The 19084-nt window shown below is 43.0% G+C and overlaps 2 protein-coding genes across 2 annotated transcripts in view; one reads left to right on the top strand and one right to left on the bottom strand.

Moving 5' to 3' along the window:
* The window catches only part of LOC138953908 (signal recognition particle subunit SRP54), a 74264-nt gene that overhangs the window by 47370 nt on the left and 7810 nt on the right, over nucleotides 1-19084 (bottom strand). The gene's annotated exons all lie outside the window — the stretch shown is intronic.
* Nucleotides 930-17611, top strand: LOC138953903 (ubiquitin thioesterase OTUB1-like). The gene is made up of 8 exons (XM_070325883.1): nucleotides 930-1014; nucleotides 1494-1546; nucleotides 8249-8347; nucleotides 11385-11503; nucleotides 12747-12831; nucleotides 14556-14659; nucleotides 14987-15077; nucleotides 15254-17611. Exons 1-8 carry the CDS (start codon nucleotides 984-986, stop codon nucleotides 15461-15463), a joined length of 792 nt encoding a protein of 263 aa, XP_070181984.1. The 5' UTR covers nucleotides 930-983; the 3' UTR covers nucleotides 15464-17611.

The following is a 19084-nucleotide window of genomic DNA, read 5'->3' as shown; positions in this document are numbered from 1 at the left end:
GAACATGTTCACCTTACTGTTGTTTTATTTGTTAGTCTGGCTGTATATGGTGTTTTGTTCGTTTGTTTTGATTTATCGAATGCTATATTATTCTGTGTGTTAAACATGAATAACATCTGCATATATTGCTTCTGTTGTGATAATTTTAACCAGGTTCCATCAGTGTATGGAGTGCCTCAGTGGAATACTGAACTGTTCCTACATCAATAAACTTTGTGAATCTTATGTCCTGATGCGTTTTGATAGCCTTCAGCCCTTCTCTCTCTCTCTCTCTCTCTCTTAATTGCTCGCTGTGTGTGTACATGTGTGTGTGTGTGCAGGGGGGGGGGGGGTGCACAGGGTGCAGGTGCACCCCCCCTCCAGCAAAAAATAAAAAATAAAAAAATTTGGAAAGCTGATTCTATGACCATATCTAAGTTCAAATGGCACCAGATGGCACCATTTTGCTTCTTAGGGCCAAAAATTTGTCCGGGGGGGCATGCCCCCGGACCCCCCTAGCAAATTCGGGGGCTTCGCGCCCATCACATTCACTTTCAATTCACTGAAAGTGCACCCCCCCTTACAAAGCAACTGATCCGCCCCCTGGTGTGTGCTCTGAAGGTGTAGAGCCATACAAGTATCTTTTTTACATTTACTTTATTTTTTCCAGCAGGTATAATTACAGTTCACTTGACCCACTCAAGATAAGCGTATGCAACAGCATGTGAATGTGACTCGCATACATCTGATCTGTATTTTCACAAGCAACAAGAAGCATGCGATAACAAGGTCGAACGAACTAAGGGGGTTTAACGTCCTCACAGGTAGCAAGCCCATTAGGTCAGCCATAGATGTGTATTGACATCTCTGGGTCAGCCTACTACATGTATTAAGTCGGAGGAGGGAAGGGGGTGGAACGCATTGTCAAACTGTCAGCAAGCACGTGCTTTACAACTTCCTGTGTAAACTTCCGGTGAGGCGCACATGCGCATGAGTAGAAAACGATGGCGGAGGGAGATATTTCTTTCGATCCAAGTAATGTCTTTTCTGTTAAATATGTCCTCACAGATACATTTTTTTAACGTTTTGAGCTTGGGATTGCTTGCACGGCTGAAGATTGTCTAGATAGTCGGTGTTCATAGACTTGTGTTTGAGCTGAACAACCGTAGGTTACAGCTGGTTTTACCGGCTTATGTGCACTGCTCAAACTGAAAGTGGGAAGTCGAGCACGTCTTTTTCTGGGAGAAAGAAGCGTGCTCATCATCAAATTATAAGACAGTTTATGGTACATGGAGTCAGAACACTCAGTGTTTCACCAGTTTTAGTATGGACCTGAGAAACTTTTCTCCGAATGTGCCTCCTGTCTTTTATTTTACAGTTTCACTTTCAGAACACCACATTGCATCGTTTCAAGTACCATGCATGTTGTAGAAACGATAGTATAATTACAGTGCTTTTTGATGGCTTTGAATTTGTGGTGTCACTGGTACATTGAAGCTTTGTTCTGTTTTCAGATCGCAACTATGACGATGAAACTTTGTCATTGCAGAGGGAAATTGAGAAGGAGGTAATGCAAACATGGATCAAAGAATATATCATAACTTACACACATGCAACTTGCAAGTGAATCTTGTGTTCTGTTCAAACTGGTTACTGTAACGGTGCAGATTTATACAAACAGTCATTTTACAATGCAATTTTACTGTTCTGACATCTTACTATAACAGTCTTGCACATGATAGCCCGTGGTCCAAGGAGCGATATCGCATCATTTTGTTTGGCTCGTGTGCACCCCCTGGTAGACATACATTTTTTGTGTTAAAATGATGTCTTTTGGACCCTAGTTTGAGCATTAAGAAGTTCCTCAAAGCTAACCTTGTTCTTGTTTGTGCTACATCCCTTTTCGTTTACGGAGCAAAAAAAAAAGAGTAACAAAATTAAAAATGCAAGAATTGCACAAATATAACGAAACTTGGGAAGCAAAACAAAGTCCAAAGCAAGATAAGAGGTAACAAGTGTGATTTTATTAAGTCAATATTATGTTCTTGCTTAAGTTGGAGACAGAAATGGCATCAACAACACACCCCCCCCCCCCCCCCCCCAGATAAAATGTGGCAAGGCCGATGTAATGGTGAGGTAAACCTTATATTACCTCCTTACTTGCCTTCTGTTTTGTTAGTTGGTTAGCTCTTTCCTTTTTGGTCATTAGTTTGACAGGAATTTTGCTGTAGTTGCTGACTTTTCGTCCGTTTTGGACTTGTAAATTTTCCAGTAACTTTTTGTCTGGTCAGTATGGCTGACAAGTGATAAACATGGCAAGGCTTATGTCATGGATCTACCAGACCATTGGTTTTTGGCTCACGTAAGTGTAGCCTATGCGATCGTAACTTTGTCTGTCTGTGCGTGCATGCGTATGTGCGTGCGTGGGTGCGTGTGTATGTCTGTGGTAGAAACTCTAACATTTGAAGACGTCACATTACATTGACGTCACATTATGACGTAAGAGGGTTAGACGTCACGCGAAGGAAGTACTGAAAGTCTCGGTCATTATTATTTTGAGCGGGCCGAGACTAGTTGGCAGTCGTGTCCCTGTAAGTAGGCTACATGCAGACAGACAGATCTAGATCTAGTGTCTCGCTTTCTTGCACAGTTTCACCTATGCTCTTTCTGTGTGTGTGTGTGTGTGTGTGTGTGTATACGTGTGACGGAGTGATTGAGTTTGTGTTACTGTTTGTCGATTTCTTACGTCAGCCTTGATGGCTTCGCCTCTTGTTGTTGTTGTTTCGGACTAAGCATGTAATACCGCTATGTCCGTTATTTATTCTGCCCCAAATGAACATGTGTTTTGGGGGCAGTTAAGCATGTCTTTGACTTCTTTTTACATTTAGTCAAGTTTTGACTAAATGTTTTAACATAGAGGGGGAATCGAGACGAGGGTCGTGGTGTATGTGTGTGTGTGTGTCTGTCTGTGCGTGTGTGTGTGTAGAGCGATTCAGACTAAACTACTGGACCGATCTTTGTGAAATTTGACATGAGAGTTCCTGGGAATGATATCCCCTGACGTTTTTTTTTTTTTTTCGATAAATACCTTTGATGACGTCATATCCGGCTTTTTGTAAAAGTTGAGGCGGCACTGTCCCACCCTCATTTTTAATAATAATAATAATTGATTGAAATTTTGGCCAAGCAATCTTCAACAAAGGCCGGACTTCGGTATTGCATTTCAGCTTGGTGGCTTAAAAATTAATTAATGACTTTGGTCATTAAAAATCTGAAAATTGTAAAAAAAAAATTTTTTATAAAACGATCCAAAATTACGTTCATCTTATTCTTTATCATTTTCTGATTCCAAAAACATATAAATATGTTATATTTGGATTAAAAACAAGCTCTGAAAATTAAAAATATAAAAATTATGATCAAAATTAATGTTTCGAAATCAATTTAAAAACACTTTCATCTTATTCCTTGTCGGTTCCTGATTCCAAAAACATATAGATATGATATGTTTGAATTAAAAACACGCTCAGAAAGTTAAAACGAAGAGAGGTACAGAAAAGCGTGCTATCCTTCTCAGCGCAACTACTACCCCGCTCTTCTTGTCAATTTCACTGCCTTTGCCAGGAGCGGTGGACTGACGATGCTACGAGTATACGGTCTTGCTGAAAAATTGCATTGCGTTCAGTTTCATTCTGTGAGTTCGACAGCTTGACTAAATGTTGTATTTTCGCCTTACGCGACTTGTTCTTCTTGCTTTCCCTCTTTTTTAGGCATCGGAGCATGGCGCTCTGGTGCCTATACTGCTTAGCTCTTTATTTCCAGAATTCCGCAGTTTGGGAGAGAAGAATTGCAGCGTCCCACGCCGCCTGCCGGTGGTGTTTTTTCCCCCCCTTCATTGGGTGACGCTCGCTGTTCGGCGTCGTTGATGGCCGTCGGCGACGATTTCCGGGGAGGATCTCCTTGCTTCTTTGTCTTCTGCCTCCGTGGTTGACACTGCGGTAAGTCGAACTGGTCCACCGGCCCTCGTGAGGCTGCCGGACATTCCCTGCTGGGAAACAGTTCTTGGCGCGGGATCACAACCCGCAAACTTCTGTTCTGACTCCCCCAATTCACATCGCGTGCACGGGTGTTTCAGAGCAAGGGCGGCTTCCGTTTCCGGTAGTCGCGCTTCCGGGTTTTCCCGGAAACGAAGGTCCTCCATCTCATGTACCCACAGAGGTCTTGACTGGAGTTGACCGCGGACTGGCCTACGGGTGCTCGGGCTTCCGGCCCCAGTCCACTTCTGTTCTGACCTCACCTTTGCCTCGTCGCAGGCATTGGCGTTTTCAGAGCAAGGCCGGTAGCCGTTTCCGCGCGCTGCGCTTCCGGTTTACCGGAAGCATAGGTCCTCCAATGCAAGTACACGTTGTGGTCTTTACTGGAGTTGACCGCGGACTGGCCTACGGGCGTTTGGGCTTCTGGCCCCAGTCCACGCAACCTTTGCTGCCGCATTGTGTGGCTTTGTCTGTTGCGTTTCCGGCTCTGTCCGGATACACTGTTCCTCTTCCTGACGCTTCCTGTCGGATGTCAGTGAGTGAGGAACAGCGGCTGGCCTACGGGCATTCAGGCTTTCAGCCTCGGCCGGGACAGTCGTCACTTCACCTGTTGGGTGTTGCGGCTACTGCCTATTCAGTTCTGGTGGCTTCGGATGTTACCTCCTCTTACTCTTACCCTCATACGGGAGGGGTGGAGACAGGACAGTTTCCGGGTGGACGGGTTTCCGGTTTCCGGTCATCCCGTTCATTAGTCTTCCACTGGCAACTGTGACTTAGGTCCGTGTCCGTTCGCTTGGCTATTCTGATGTACAGCCAACGATCAGACATGTTCTGGATTTCCATGGAAGCTCTTGGCTGCTCTCGAAGCTGCGACGGAGGTTACTTCCAGATACTTTCCGGAGGGTACATCGGCTTCGGCGGCTTCCGCTTCGGTTGCTCAGTCGGTGATGTTGGACTTCCGTTCCGCGAAGGGGGATGATTCCTACTTCCGGTTCGTGAGTCACCTCCGGTGTGTACCACCTTTTGCAGGTTTTGGCTAGACCATCTCCTCCCGGAAGTGGTATCCCCAGTGTTCCGGTTCTGCAGCTCGTTCCTCATGGTTCAGTTCCGGAACACGCTCAGCCTTGGCTGGCTTCGGCTACACAGGCTTCGACTTTTGTTCCTTCTTGTCATAAGAAGTTCACTTTGCCGAAGCCGGGTCGGAACTCGTTGTCGTCCTTTGCTCTTCCGCGTACACCTTTTACCGGTAACGCAGGAACTTCTTCCTCTGCTGGTGAAGCAGGTTTTAGAGGGACTTGGGTGTTGTGTTCCCAGACCACACCCTTGTCGCTTCGGAGGAATTTGGACGTCAGCTTTTGGAACTTGCCTCTTTTTCGGAGATGATCTTCAGAGCGCTATCTCGCTCTTTCACGGAGTCACTGTATCCTTTCACACTTAGTGTGGATCAGGACTCTGATGACATCTCCACTCTTTTGGTCAGTCCTTGCTAGGGTGAATGAAGAGCAAATGAGGCTGTCCTCACTTCAGTGAAGTCACTACGCTCTTACAGCATGTGTCAGAGGGACTTGTTTCTCTCGCATTCTCAGTTCACTGAGCAGACTAAGAGAGACACTTGAGCTTTGCCCCGGGGTAGGGGGATCTCCTTTTGATCATTGGTGTTTAATACCAGAAGAAAGGAGATCCAGTCGAATAGAGATCAGCAGGTCTCCGACTTCTCTCTACAAGGGTGGAAGCAGAGCTAGCCTCCTCAGGAGAAGCATGCTCTGGCCAAGCTAAGCCGGCAGCCATTAGGCAGTCTCTGCCTGATTCTCGAGTTTCGAGAAATAGATCAGTGTCAGGCAGGGAGAAGGGCAGCTCTAGCAGCAAGCCTCTCCCCCCAAGGAAGTGCCCCCGATCTCACCCCCCCCCCCTCCGCCCTCCACTTTGGTGATGGCGGGGGGGTCTCCTCCTTGCACTTTTTCATTGGATGGTCGCTGTACACAGCCAATGGATTGCGGGAGTGGTGAGGTCGGGCGACTCCCATCGATCTAATGAGTGCATATTTTCTTACGCATCAGTCCGATATTTACACCGCGATCTAGGTCCATCAGCTCGAGCACCCGCTGAGGTCTCTTCTGGTCGGATCTAGCGCTGGCCTTCGGGTATACTGGCTTCCGTCCTCAGTCAGCGTAACAGTAGTTTCAGCCACGGGCTGCTGCTTCTGTCGCACTTCCGGTTTAACCGGAGAGGTTGTTTCTCTCACAGACGTTTCATAGGTACGTCAGGGTTTTTGGAACAACGGCTGACCTTAGGGCATCCAGGATTTTTAGCCTCGGCTGGTGCAACAGCCATTCCACCTGTCGGCGGTGGTGGTTGTTGTTTTCCCTGTTCTTGTGGCTTCGGACTTCGACATTTCTTTCCTTCATTCTCATCTTATGCAGGAGATGAGATAGGACGATTTCCGTTTGGGTGGGGTTTCTGTCTTCATGTTACCCCGTTTCTCACTTTTTGCCACAAGCATCTGGACTATGGCCCTTGTTGGTCTTTCGCCGAGTCTGACTCTGTCTTTCTCTAGCGATCAGACGCGTTCTGGTGTTTCGTCCAAACTTAAGGTGCGCTTGAGTTGGCCGCGGAAGTAACATTCAGATTTTCCTGAGGGGGCATTGTCTTTGGCAATGGATGTTTGAGGAGTCATTCTTTGTGGCTTATCACTTCTCTCAGGTTTTTGGCTACTCCTCTCCTTCTGGCAGAGGGTTAGCTAATGTTCCGTTTTTTTTGCTGTGGGCTTATAGCCCAGCATCTTATTTGGCAGCCGAAACTTCCGTTTCTTATGTTTACCTGCGTACTCTGGGTACTTTGGTACAATGGCTGTCCTACGGGCATCACGGCTCTCAGCCTTAGCCTGTGCAATAGTCTCCTGCCTGTCGCGGTGCGACTATGGCATTTTCGGTGCCTGTGACTTCGGATTTTGTCTCTTCCTCTCTTCACCCTCATCCTAGCATGAGGTGAGTCAGGACGACTTCCGTTGGGTCGGGTTTCCTTTTACAGTCACCCTTCTACCACAGGCAACTATGACTACGGCGTTTGCCCGTTGATCTCCGCGTTTCACTCTCAGTCTTTCAGAGGTAGACAGACGCGTTCTGGTTTTTCGGCCAAACTCAGGAATGCTCTTGATTTGGCCGCAAAGTTAACTTCCGGTTTTTCCCTGAGAACACTTGTCTCGGGAGTCTTATGGCTGGTCGGCTTCACGGTTATCCGTTTATGCTTACCAGTCTTGTTTTCTGTTTTGGGTTTTTGATTCACATTCAATTACATGTACCTACAAGCAGACTGATCTGCGAACACTCTGGCTTTTAGTCATTTTGTTTATGGTCACCAGTCTTCGACCACTGTGATTTCCGCACTTCCGGTGGCTTACGGACAATCATAAGTCGCTGCTTCCTGGTATTACCTGTCTCTCTGCTTTCGCATGGACTGGTAGAGGATAACTTTCGACCGTCTCTTTTTTGAGATTTTCTCATCGAGTTGGACTCTGGTACATTGTACTCAGGTGTCTCTCTCTCTCTCATTGGTCCCCCCGTGGGTTAGGGGGAAGAATTTACACGATGCTCCCCAGCATGTCGTAAGAGGCGACTAACGGATTCTGTTTCTCCTTTTACCCTTGTTAAGTGTTTCTTGTATAGAATATAGTCCGTTTTTGTAAAGATTTTAGTCAAGCAGTATGTAAGAAATGTTAAGTCCTTTGTACTGGAAACTTGCATTCTCCCAGTAAGGTAATATATTGTACTACGTTGCAAGCCCCTGGAGCAATTTTTTGATTAGTGCTTTTGTGAACAAAAAACAATTGACAAGTGACTCTATCCCATCTCCCCCCTTTCCCCGTGGCGATATAAGCTTCGTGGTTGAAAACGACGTTAAACACCAAATAAACAAATAAAGAAAGAATCTCTCTCATTGGTGGAGATCGGTCACTCTTCTCTGGAGCTGACTTCTATCTCACAGGCCTTTCGGGCTTCACTCCATCCCAAGGTTTGCATTCTTTGGCATGATTGTCTTACGGGAGGTCTGGATAGGGAGTATGCCAAAATCATGTTTAGGCTGAAGGTAGCATTTGGAAAAAATCTACCTTTTTCTTTGGCGATATATATACATGTATATATATATATATATGTCAATGGGTTGTTTCGTATACATGTATGAAGTAAACATACACATGATACAGTTGTTCTACTTGTTTATGCTGGTGATGTTTTCAGATTGCAGAAAACCAGGAATTGATAGGACCTATGCAGCCTATTGAAGAGCTGATTGAGCATTATGCAAAAGAAGATCAGATATATCGACACAAGCTGATGGTATGGACAGGAAAATATTTGATCTGTGAAGATATATATCTATATATAAATATTAAATACGACTTGTGTGTGTGTGTGTGTGTGTGTGTGTGTCCGCGATGCACGGCCAAAGTTCTCGATGGATCTCTTTCAAATTTGGTGGCCATATTCAGGTACACCCCGGACACAACCTGGTCGATGAGATATTTCAACATGTGCTCTCAGCGCGCAGCGCTGAACCGATTTTGGTTTTTCTCTGGATCCATTCCCAGTAACTCTTCCTTATCTTCTCCAGTGTTTTCAGCGTTTATCTCCCTTCCTTCGTGTGGCCTCAATCCATATTCCCGTTTCTATTTTTAGAAGGTCACTGTCGACAACGCTCAATCCATATTCCCGTTATACTATTTTTGGAAGGTCACTGTCCCGGCGAAGCCGGGTATTACTCTTCTCCAGTGTTTTGCGCGTTTATCTCCCTTTCTTCGTGCGGTGCCCCGGCAAAGCCGGCGTACACCCGGCAAAGCCGGGTCCCCGGCGCACCCGGGTATTCGGCTCGACTTCTTCCCGGCGAAGCCGTACCCGGCGAAGCGGGTATTCATCTAGTATATATACATGTACTTGTATGTATTCATTCAGTGATTGTGACAAGTGTTTGAAAACCAGCACTGATGTGGTCAGATTTGATCATTCAGCAGCATGCAAAACTGTGCAAACACTTGCCAGTTGTAAAAATTTTTATTTTTAATTCAACTTTTTTTCGGGTAAATCTCCTCAGCAGTTGGACAGTCCCCTGTTTCTTTAAGGAGAGAATTGGCGAGTGACACAAGTGGGGCGAGGAAGTACCGTTTCTTGGGCAATTCTCGCCACGAGGGACGCTAGGATTTTGCAAGCATTGGCTCGCTCGCTAGGCGAGAAAACATGGCGGCCGCACTGCTGCCAATCCAATTGGCTGTTTGTGGCCGTTTCCAAACAGTGCAGATGACCTTTTTGGTATCAACCAATGGTGTTTAATTCTTGCGTAGCTAGCCATGTAACCGTTTCATATTCACTCTCGTCTACAGCTCCGCGAGCGGCTAGCCGCAATAATATCTCGCCTGAAAGAAACACGCGTCAGGCTGTCACCCTGTGGAAATAACGTTTAAATGGAAGGGATGATTTTTTGTGTAGGATAGATATTTTTGAGTAGGACACACATTCCGCCATCCAGACCATTCAGACATGCATCACTGATGTTAAATCTTGGATGGTCGATAACAAACTCAAGCTGAATGATGATAAGACTGAAGTCTTACTGTGCAAAAAGAAGAACACTACATTTCTCTCTCCCCAACCTGTTTCTGTTCAAATAGGCAATACCGACATTCTTTTCTCACCATCAGCTAGAAACCTTGGATTCACCCTTTCATCTGACATGACCCTTAACAAACATATATCTTTAGTCTGTAGAGCAGCTTATTTTGAGCTTCGTAAGATCAGCACCATTCGCCACACACTCTCCTCTCAAACAACTAACACTCTTGTCTGTGCCTTTGTTCTTTCTAAACTTGACTACTGCAACTCTCTTCTCTCTGGCTGTCCTCTGCACCTCCTGCATAAACTACAAAAAGTTCAAAACTCGGCAGCACGCCTCATTCTCAAAGCACAAAAACGAGATCACGCAACACCACTTCTTCACACACTGCACTGGTTACCTATTCAAGCCCGCATTGACTACAAACTGTCCACCCTCTGCTTTAACTTCTTTTCTAGCTCGTCTCCTGCTTACTTCTCTGAACTCCTCACCGTCTATTCTCCAGCAAGACAACTCCGTGCCTCTTCTGACTGTCGCATCCTTACCATTCCACACACCAAAACCAAAACATACGGACAACACACTTTTACTTTCTGCGCACCCACACAATGGAATTCTCTCCCCTTTCACATCCGCCACTTTCACATGTACAACCGTATATTTTCTGATATATTGTATGCTACATGTATGATATTTTGCAATGATGTTTAGCCATAGTTCGTTATACGCGCAGGTGTGCGAAAATGTAAGCGCAGTGCTTTAAAGATGTCCATGTGTGAACGTGTAAGTGGGCGTAGTCGAATGTCCATGTGGGAGTGGAGCATATATAAGAATGCCCATGTGTGAATGTGTAAGTGGAGCGTATAAGAATGTGTAAGTGGAGCGTGGTGGAATGTCCATGTGTGAATGGGTAAGTTGAGCGTATAAGAATGTCCATGTGTGCGATGTGTAAATGAGACATGGATGTGTTCATGTCTGAATGCGTAAGAACAATGCAAGGAATGTCCAGAGAGGTATGTGGAAGGTGTTTCTATAACCTGCCCTGTTATATAGTGCTATATGTTTTATGTAAAATCAATGTCTTGTTTGTACTATTGTTATGTACCACGCCTGAATTTCTCTATGAGATAATAAAGTATTCTTATTCTTATTCTTCTATTCTTCTATTCACTCTCAGTCACCCCAAGCATTCAAACGAGCACTTAAAACGCACCTCTTCAAGAAATACAACCCCTGATTTTGTTTTCTCAGTCCATCAGTAGGCTACATGTAGTGTATTTGTTGTTTTAGTGATAATGTACATAAACATCTAGGACTGTTTTCAGCATTGTTGATAACATGTTCTGTTTGATTAAGGGTATTCAGCTGGTATTTCCTTGTTTTTTACTAACTATTTTATTCATGTTTTTATTACTTAGTTAGTGGAAGAATCTTTTGTAATGTATGTGTGATGGTGTATGCTTTTAATTACTGGTAAGCGTTGTTGACTATGAATGTAGATGTAAATGCTTGTATAACTGTGTTTTAATTTTAAATGTGTCAAGCGCAAAGAGCATAATTGTAAAGTTATGATGTTGCGCTAAAATAAATGCTCATTTATTATTATTATTATTATTATATATAATTTATATGCTGCATACAATATGTAAGGGTTTATATAAGAAAGAAGGTATGACGAGGCTTGGAGAGGAGGATGGATGGGTTCCGGTTATCCAGTACCTCAACATTTTGTTTATTTAGTTTTTAATTTACGTTTTTATATTGTTGCAGGATCTTAGGAAACGGCACAGTCACATACGCAAAGTGCGCGGTGACGGCAATTGTTTTTTCCGTGGCTTTGGTTTTGCCTACCTGGAGAGTCTCTTGACGGATGAAGCGGAATTTGCCAGGTGAGGAAGGAAGTATTGCATGGGTTGAAGGAACTTAGTAATGAGAAACTAGAATTAAACATCTTGATCAATGTTGTCTTGAGGGAGTTAGTGTGTAGTTGGTGAATGACTGTTGTCTTGAGGGAGTTAGTGTGCAGTTGGTGGATGAATGTTGTCTTGAGGGAGTTAGTGTGCAGTTGGTGGATGAATGTTGTCTTGAGGGAGTTAGTGTGCAGTTGGTGGATGAATGTTGTCTTGAGGGAGTTAGTGTGCAGTTGGTGGATGACTGTTGTCTTGAGGGAGTTAAGTGTGTAGTTGGTGGATGACTTTTGTCTTGAGGGAGTCAGTGTGCAGTTGGTGGATGACTGTTGTCTTGAGGGAGTTAGTGTGCAGTTGGTGGATGAATGTTGTCTTGAGGGAGTTAGTGTGCAGTTGGTGGATGAATGTTGTCTTGAGGGAGTTAGTGTGCAGTTGGTGGATGACTGTTGTCTTGAGGGAGTTAAGTGTGTAGTTGGTGGATGACTTTTGTCTTGAGGGAGTCAGTGTGCAGTTGGTGGATGACTGTTGTCTTGAGGGAGTTAGTGTGCAGTTGGTGGATGACTGTTGTCTTGAGGGAGTTAAGTGTGTAGTTGGTGGATGACTTTTGTCTTGAGGGAGTTAGTGTGTAGTTGGTGGATGACTGTTGTCTTGAGGGAGTCAGTGTGCAGTTGGTGGATGACTGTTGTCTTGAGGGAGTTAGTGTGTAGTTGGTGGATGACTGTTGTCTTGAGGGAGTTAGTGTGTAGTTGGTGGATGACTTTTGTCTTGAGGGAGTTAGTGTGTAGTTGGTGGATGACTGTTGTCTTGAGGGAGTTAGTGTGCAGTTGGTGGATGACTTTTGTGCACACAGGATCTGGGATATATTCCTGTATGTTTTGTCACATTTATTTATATAATATTTGTTTTATTTAGATGAGACATTTTTCTGTTATTTAACATACTTTTTGCCTCCAATACCTTATGTAATACTGTAGCAAACATATCTAAAAGCTGTCAAGGAACTGTAATGTTTGTTTTGTGTTGTGTTCTATCTCAGTAATTTGTTATGTTGTCAAGATGATATCATTTGAATTCTCATGCCTTATTGACACATGGTGTATAATATTTAAATTCTCATGGCTTATCTACACACGATGTTCAGTATAATTTGGATCTTGATTATTTCTGTGGATTTTGTGTCTGAGGACCAAATAGCGATCTAGAATCAGTATTTTTAATGTGACAGGTTCAAAGACATTGCTGTGAAAAGCAAGGATAATCTGGTGGCCCTGGGCTACTCTCAGTTCACCATTGAAGACTTCCATGACACGGTTGGTGCTCTCACATTATGGCACATTGAAAATGCTGTATGCATGCAATACTTGTAAACACTTATGATAGCTGCAATGATTGCAGTCTCTCGGATGTTGCTCTTCTCAGTGATGGAGAGAGGGTACAGACAGCTTTTTGTATACATGTAACGCTGGGGGGAAAAGTTAAAATACATGTTGTTGTAATGTTTGCTGTCTCTCAGAAGTTATTGTTACCCTTCTCATTGATACAGATCTATTCAGACAGCTCCATCATATTGTCTCTCTAAAAGCTCCGTTGTTCTCATACTTCATTCCACATCAAGTTTATTCTATAATCTTGGAGTTATAGATTTGGATGTGGCGGGAGTTATTGTTTCTTATAATGCTTGCCAAAACAGCTGTGTTCTTCAGTACATTTCAGAGCCAAATAATTTCCACAGGGTTATCAGTCTGCTGATTATGTAACAACAAGAACAAAATGTGAATTGCAATTTTGTGAAATCATTGTTGGTTTGATCTGTCCGTGAGAACTAGCAGTTACTTCCCTTCTTATCAGAACCCATCTGATTTCAGTTTTTCACTTTGTAAATACACCAGTATTATAAGGCTCTGATAACAAATTCTGTAAATGCTTCCTTCAATTATGCTTGAGGGTGGCTATACTTCACTCTCTTTGAATATCATTCAAATGAATGCATACATAACCTTTGACAAACAAAAAGATGGCAATGATGCCAATCACCAGTATTTTTGATTCTCCTTATCTTGTGCCTCGGGCTTTTGATGAGTTGCTCCCCTTGAATTGCTAAACTGCTGATTCAGTTTCCACATTCTTACGTCTAAAGTATTAGTTTCGTTGTGTTTTATATTTTTATGTTTTAAATTTGAGCTGTTTGCTTTCTTGTGGCTAAATATGCTGGTCTTGAATGATATGTATGGTTGGAGGCAGGAGAGTGATGTCCACAACATATTTTTCTCCTTGCGGGTGTGTATGGGGGATGGGGAGTCAGGAATCTTAAGCATCAGTCTGCACCTCTGTGGCTTCTTCTTCTTCTTCTGCGTTCGTGGGCTGAAACTCCCACGTACACTCATGTTTTTTGCACGAGTGGAATTTTACGTGTATGACCGTTTTTTACCCTGCCATTTAGGCAGCCATACGCCGTTTTCGGAGGACCTCTGTGGCTAGTTTAGCCCGCTTCCTATATTTTTTTCTGTCCCCTAACCCTTACCTAGTTTCACTCTTGGCCCCCTGCCCAACCTTTGCCCATGCCCACCTCTGGCACTTCAGAATTGACTTTTGTAAAACTGATACTGTTTGGATGCATTTGTTCAAATCCTGACCACGCCTGGTGGGTTAAGGGGGGAGATTTTTCCGATCTTCCAGGTCAACTCATGTGCAGACCAGCTAGTGCCTTATCCCCCTTCGTGTGTACACGCAAGCACAAGACCAAGTGCCTACGAAAAAGAGTCTGTAATCCATTTCAGAGTTTGGTGGGTTATGCAAACATGAAAATACCAAGCATGCTTCCCCCCGAAATCAGCTGATGGCTGCCTAAATGGCGAAGTAAAAACAGTCATAAACGTAAAACCCTGCTCGTGCAAGAAAGCATGAGTGTACGAAGAAGAAGAAGAGGATGCATGCTTGTGTCTAGTTAACCACCTCCTCTGAACAAGGCAAGAAAGACAGAACTTGGAGGTTGATAAATGTGATGGAGCAAGAATTGCCTGATGTCTGTTTTCAGTTCATGGATGTCGTGGGGCAGGTTGAAAAGAAAGTCAGCGTGGATGAACTTCAAAACGTTTTCAACGACCAGGGGATCTCCGACTACTTTGTTGTCTATCTGAGGTAAGTCAGCCTTTACGCTAAAATGGCAAATGCTGAAGAAGATGCATGACAGTGGTGACTGTTTTGGCACTCGAGTCAAAAACACCAAGGCATGATTGCCTCTAATTCTTTCCTAGAGCTAGTCCTTTGTTGTTCTTCCTGCATGATGTTTCATATAATTTTGTTCACAGTGTGTTTGTGTGTGTGTGTGTGTGTGTTTGTTTGTTTGTTTGTGTGTTGCTACCATCATCATGTAGGTTGATTTTGCAAGTGCACTGTGGTTTTGATGCATTAGCTCTTTGACTGTTTCTATCAGTGCTCTCATTCAGCGAATGATATGTGTTGCAGGTTGATCGTGTCTGGTCACTTGCAGAAAGAGTCTGATTTCTACAGCAGTTTTATTGAGGGTGGACGAACTGCAAAGGAGTTCTGCAGTCAGGTTAGTGTTAGGACTGCTGTACCTTCTCATGCTATGTACATCTCTGTTTGCTATCCCTGTAAGATCTTTTATAGTATTTGGTCAACCAAATGACATTTATTGTCTCATCACTGCTATGAACAACATGCACAAAGATAAAATGCAAATACATGTATCTTACATTCCTATGGTTACAGGAGGTTGAACCAATGGGCAAGGAGAGTGACCACATCCACATCATCGCCTTGGCAACGGCGCTGGGTACATGTGTACTGGTAGAGTACATGGACAGGAGCGGAGAGATTTGCAACCAGCTAGTGTTTCCAGAGGAGGGGGCACGTCCTGCGGTGCACCTCTTGTACCGACCGGGTCACTACGACATTGTCTATTCCCTCACCTCCGACTGAATTTTGTTCTGATTTGTTTGTGTGAATGTGTGTGTGCTGGCTGGGTCGTTCTGTATCAAGATGTGAGAGAGAAATTAGCTTTTTTCAGACTGTACTGACTTCTGTTCTGTTTCTGATTTGTTTTGTGTGTGCGTGATCAAATGTTTTGGATCATGTGATGTCTGGTATTCATTACAGCTTTTTCATGTCCAAGCGTGATATGTGTGAAAGATTTCCTTTCAGGAAAAGCTCTTTTATGTTTGAGTATGTGTTTTCTTCTTTTATGTGAAGCATTTGTTACATGTACTTGATGTTTTTTTCAGGGCAACATGTAATTTCATCTGGGGTGCGGTTAACTGGGTACTGCATGGGTATAATCTGCTTTTATGTTCTGCACTGATGCATTATGTCAAGGGTAGACAGAAGACAACAAACAAATACTAACGGTTGGAAATGTCGTATGCAGTGAATGCAAACAACCAAACTTAGATGAAGTTTTTATTTTTTTATTGCACAGTTTGTGTTTTGGGTTGAATGGATGTGGATTATGTGCTGTAACTTGTTTGATACTGGCAGTAAACTTGTACATAAACCTATTCATTCATGTGGTTATGCAATAAATTTTTTTATAATTTGGGCAATCTTATTTCTCTGGAGGAAAGCTTAGTGTAATCACACGTGGTTCCTGGTTAAAAAAAAAAAAAGGACGAATGTTGTACATGTGATGAAAAGACACTCTTTGGACCAACCAAAAGTGTCCCTAGATCGCAGGTATCCTCACACAACAGGTATCCTCACACAACAGGTATCCTCACACAACAGGTATCCTCACACAACAGGTATCCTCACACAACAGGTATATTTCGGTGAAGTCAATAAATAAGAGGACAACAGAAGGTGCCCACTGCCCTCTCATCAGAGGGGTCAGCTACATTCAAAACTGCTCCCTCTTAGTCTTTACAAGAGCAGCCAAACCTGCCCTTGCGACCACCTTACCAAAGTGACACCCTGCCCACAACGATCATCCCAAGGATCCCAGACAAGTTTTTCTTCTATATAATTCACCTTTCCATATCGACCACCAGTTTATGATCACTTTTGGTCGGGGGGTCCCAAGGTGGTCGTTATACAGTATAAATCCCAGACTGTCAGAAAGTCCAGTCACTGTATCATGCCGACTGGTCAAATCAAGTTATTACAGTGGAGCCTGTCTGTAACGACCACCCAAGGGACGGACCAAAAGTGGTCGTTGTGGACAGGTGGTCGCTATGGAAAGGTCAATTATCAGGCATTGGAATTGTCCGCGAAATCACAGATTTCCGCTAAAATGAAATTACGTTTCAGCAAAAATAAAAATTGTCCGCGGCAAAAAAATTTAAATTAAGTTATATACTCTTGTCTCTCTATCCATTATTTGCTTACACGAGAACTATCAAAATATTGGTCTAAAATGCTTAAATTCTTTTCCTTCCGGGAGGCTTCTCCCCCGTGGTCCCCCCATTACGGGGATCTGCCCTTGTACCCCGCCGGGGCCTGGGCAGCCCCTGGACCTCGGCCTATTTTCAGAGTTTTTTTCTATTTTGGAATTCCCATGCCTGATAATGTGGAAGAAAAACTCGTCTGGGACCCTTGAGAGGTCGTTGTGGGCAGGAGGTCACTTTCGAGATGTGGTCGCTTGGGCGGGTTCAACTGTACATCTTAACTATCCCAGCTTATAGCTGTTGATATGTGACCGAACATTTGAACAGAAATTGCAGTGACTGAAGTTTAAAGTAGTTTTGGAATAAACGGTGATCTTTGGGCAGTACTCTGAATATATACATGTTATTTCTTGCATTGCGTATTGTCCGTGTTGGTAAGTTCTCTGAACGCATGTTATTGTGTTTTGTTTGTGTTCGTAAGTTCTCTGAACACATGTTATTGTTTCATTGTGTATCGTCTGTGTTTGCAAGTTCTCGGAACATATGTCATTTCATTGTTTGATTGTTTATAGTTTGCGTTAGTCATGCAATGTGAATGGATGCTAAACTGTTGATGATTATGCATGTTGTTATCAAATTTAAGCTTTTCATTTGTCTTTTTAAAAACCTGTCCTGAATTTTGGCAAGAGTTGACTCAAAGTACATCTATATCATCCTAGGTTCTTAATAAAGACAAATCCATAACTTTTTCAAGGGTTAATGTTTGAAGATATTGGGAGAGTCAAAGAGAGAGAGAGAGAATGTATGTGATCCGCTTACTCAAGAAAGAAAACTTTTAATGCAACTAAAAACAAGTCGCGTAAGGCGAAATTACTACATTTAGTCAAGCTGTGGAACTCACAGAATGAAACTGAACGTAGTCCGCCGCTAGTGCAAAACGCAGTGAAAGTGACGAGCCTGTTTGGCGCGGTAGCGATTGCGCTGTGCTTCATAGCACGCTTTACTGTACCTCTCTTCGTTTTAACTTTCTGAGCGTGTTTTTAATCCAAACATATCATATCTATATGTTTTTGGAATCAGGAACCGACAAGGAATAAGATGAAATAGTCTTTAAAACGATTTCGGAATTTTAATTTTGATCATAGTTTTTATATTTTTAATTTTCAGAGCTTGTTTTTAATCCAAATATAACATATGTATGTTTTTGGAATCAGAAAATGACGAAGAATAAGATGAAATTGTTTTTGGATCGTTTAATGAAAAATATTAATTTTAATTACAAGTTTCCGATTTTTAATGACCAAACTCACTCATTAGTTTTTAAGCCACCAAGCTGAAATGCAATACCAAACCCCGGCCTTCGTCGAAGATTGCTTTGCCAAAATTTCAATCAATTTAATGGAAAAATGAGGGTGTGACAGTGCCGCCTCAACTTTTACAAAAAGCCGGATATGACGTCATCAAAGGTATTTATCGAAAAAATGAAAAAAAACATCCGGGGATATCATACCCAGGAACTCTCATGTCAAATTTCATAAAGATCGGCCCAGTAGTTTAGTCTGAATCGCGCTACACACACACACACACACACACATACACCACGACCCTCGTCTCGATTCCCCCCTCTATGTTAAAACATTTAGTCAAAACTTGACTAAATGTAAACAAGTCGCGTAAGGCGAAATTACTACATTTGGTCAAGCTGTGGAACTCACAGAATGAAACTGAACGTAGTCCGCCGCTAGTGCAAAAGGCAGTGAAAGAGACGAGCCTGTTTGGCGCGGTAGCGGTTGCGCTGTGCTTCATAGCACGCTTTACTGTACCTCTCTTCGTTTTAACTTTCTGAGCGTGTTTTTAATCCAAACATATCATATCTATATGTTTTTGGAATCAGGAACCGACAAGGAATAAGATAAAAGTGTTTTTAAATTGATTTCGAAAATTTAATTTTGATAATAATTTTTATATATTTAATTTTCAGAGCTTGTTTTTAATCCAAATATAACATATTTATATGTTTTTGGAATCAGCAAATGATGGAGAATAAGATGAACGTAAATTTGGATAGTTTTATAAAAACATTTTTTTTTTTTACAATTTTCAGATTTTTAATGACCAAAGTCATTAATTAAATTTTAAGCCACCAAGCTGAAATGCAATACCGAAGTCCGGGCTTCGTCGAACATTACTTGACCAAAATTTCAACCAATTTGGTTAAAAA

The sequence above is a fragment of the Littorina saxatilis genome, linkage group LG17 (genome assembly GCF_037325665.1).
Source record: "Littorina saxatilis isolate snail1 linkage group LG17, US_GU_Lsax_2.0, whole genome shotgun sequence".
Classification (NCBI taxonomy): Eukaryota; Metazoa; Mollusca; class Gastropoda; order Littorinimorpha; family Littorinidae; genus Littorina; species Littorina saxatilis.
This window is presented reverse-complemented; position numbering and strand designations above follow the sequence as displayed.

Excerpts from the sequence above, each read along its gene's own strand:
- LOC138953903 (XM_070325883.1), top strand. The coding sequence starts at position 984 with ATGGCGGAGGGAGATATTTCTTTCGATCCAA. Across the intron at positions 1,015-1,493 it reads AGATATTTCTTTCGATCCAA|ATCGCAACTATGACGATGAA; the intron begins GTAATGTCTTTT and ends TTCTGTTTTCAG. Across the intron at positions 12,832-14,555 it reads TTGAAGACTTCCATGACACG|TTCATGGATGTCGTGGGGCA; the intron begins GTTGGTGCTCTC and ends GTCTGTTTTCAG.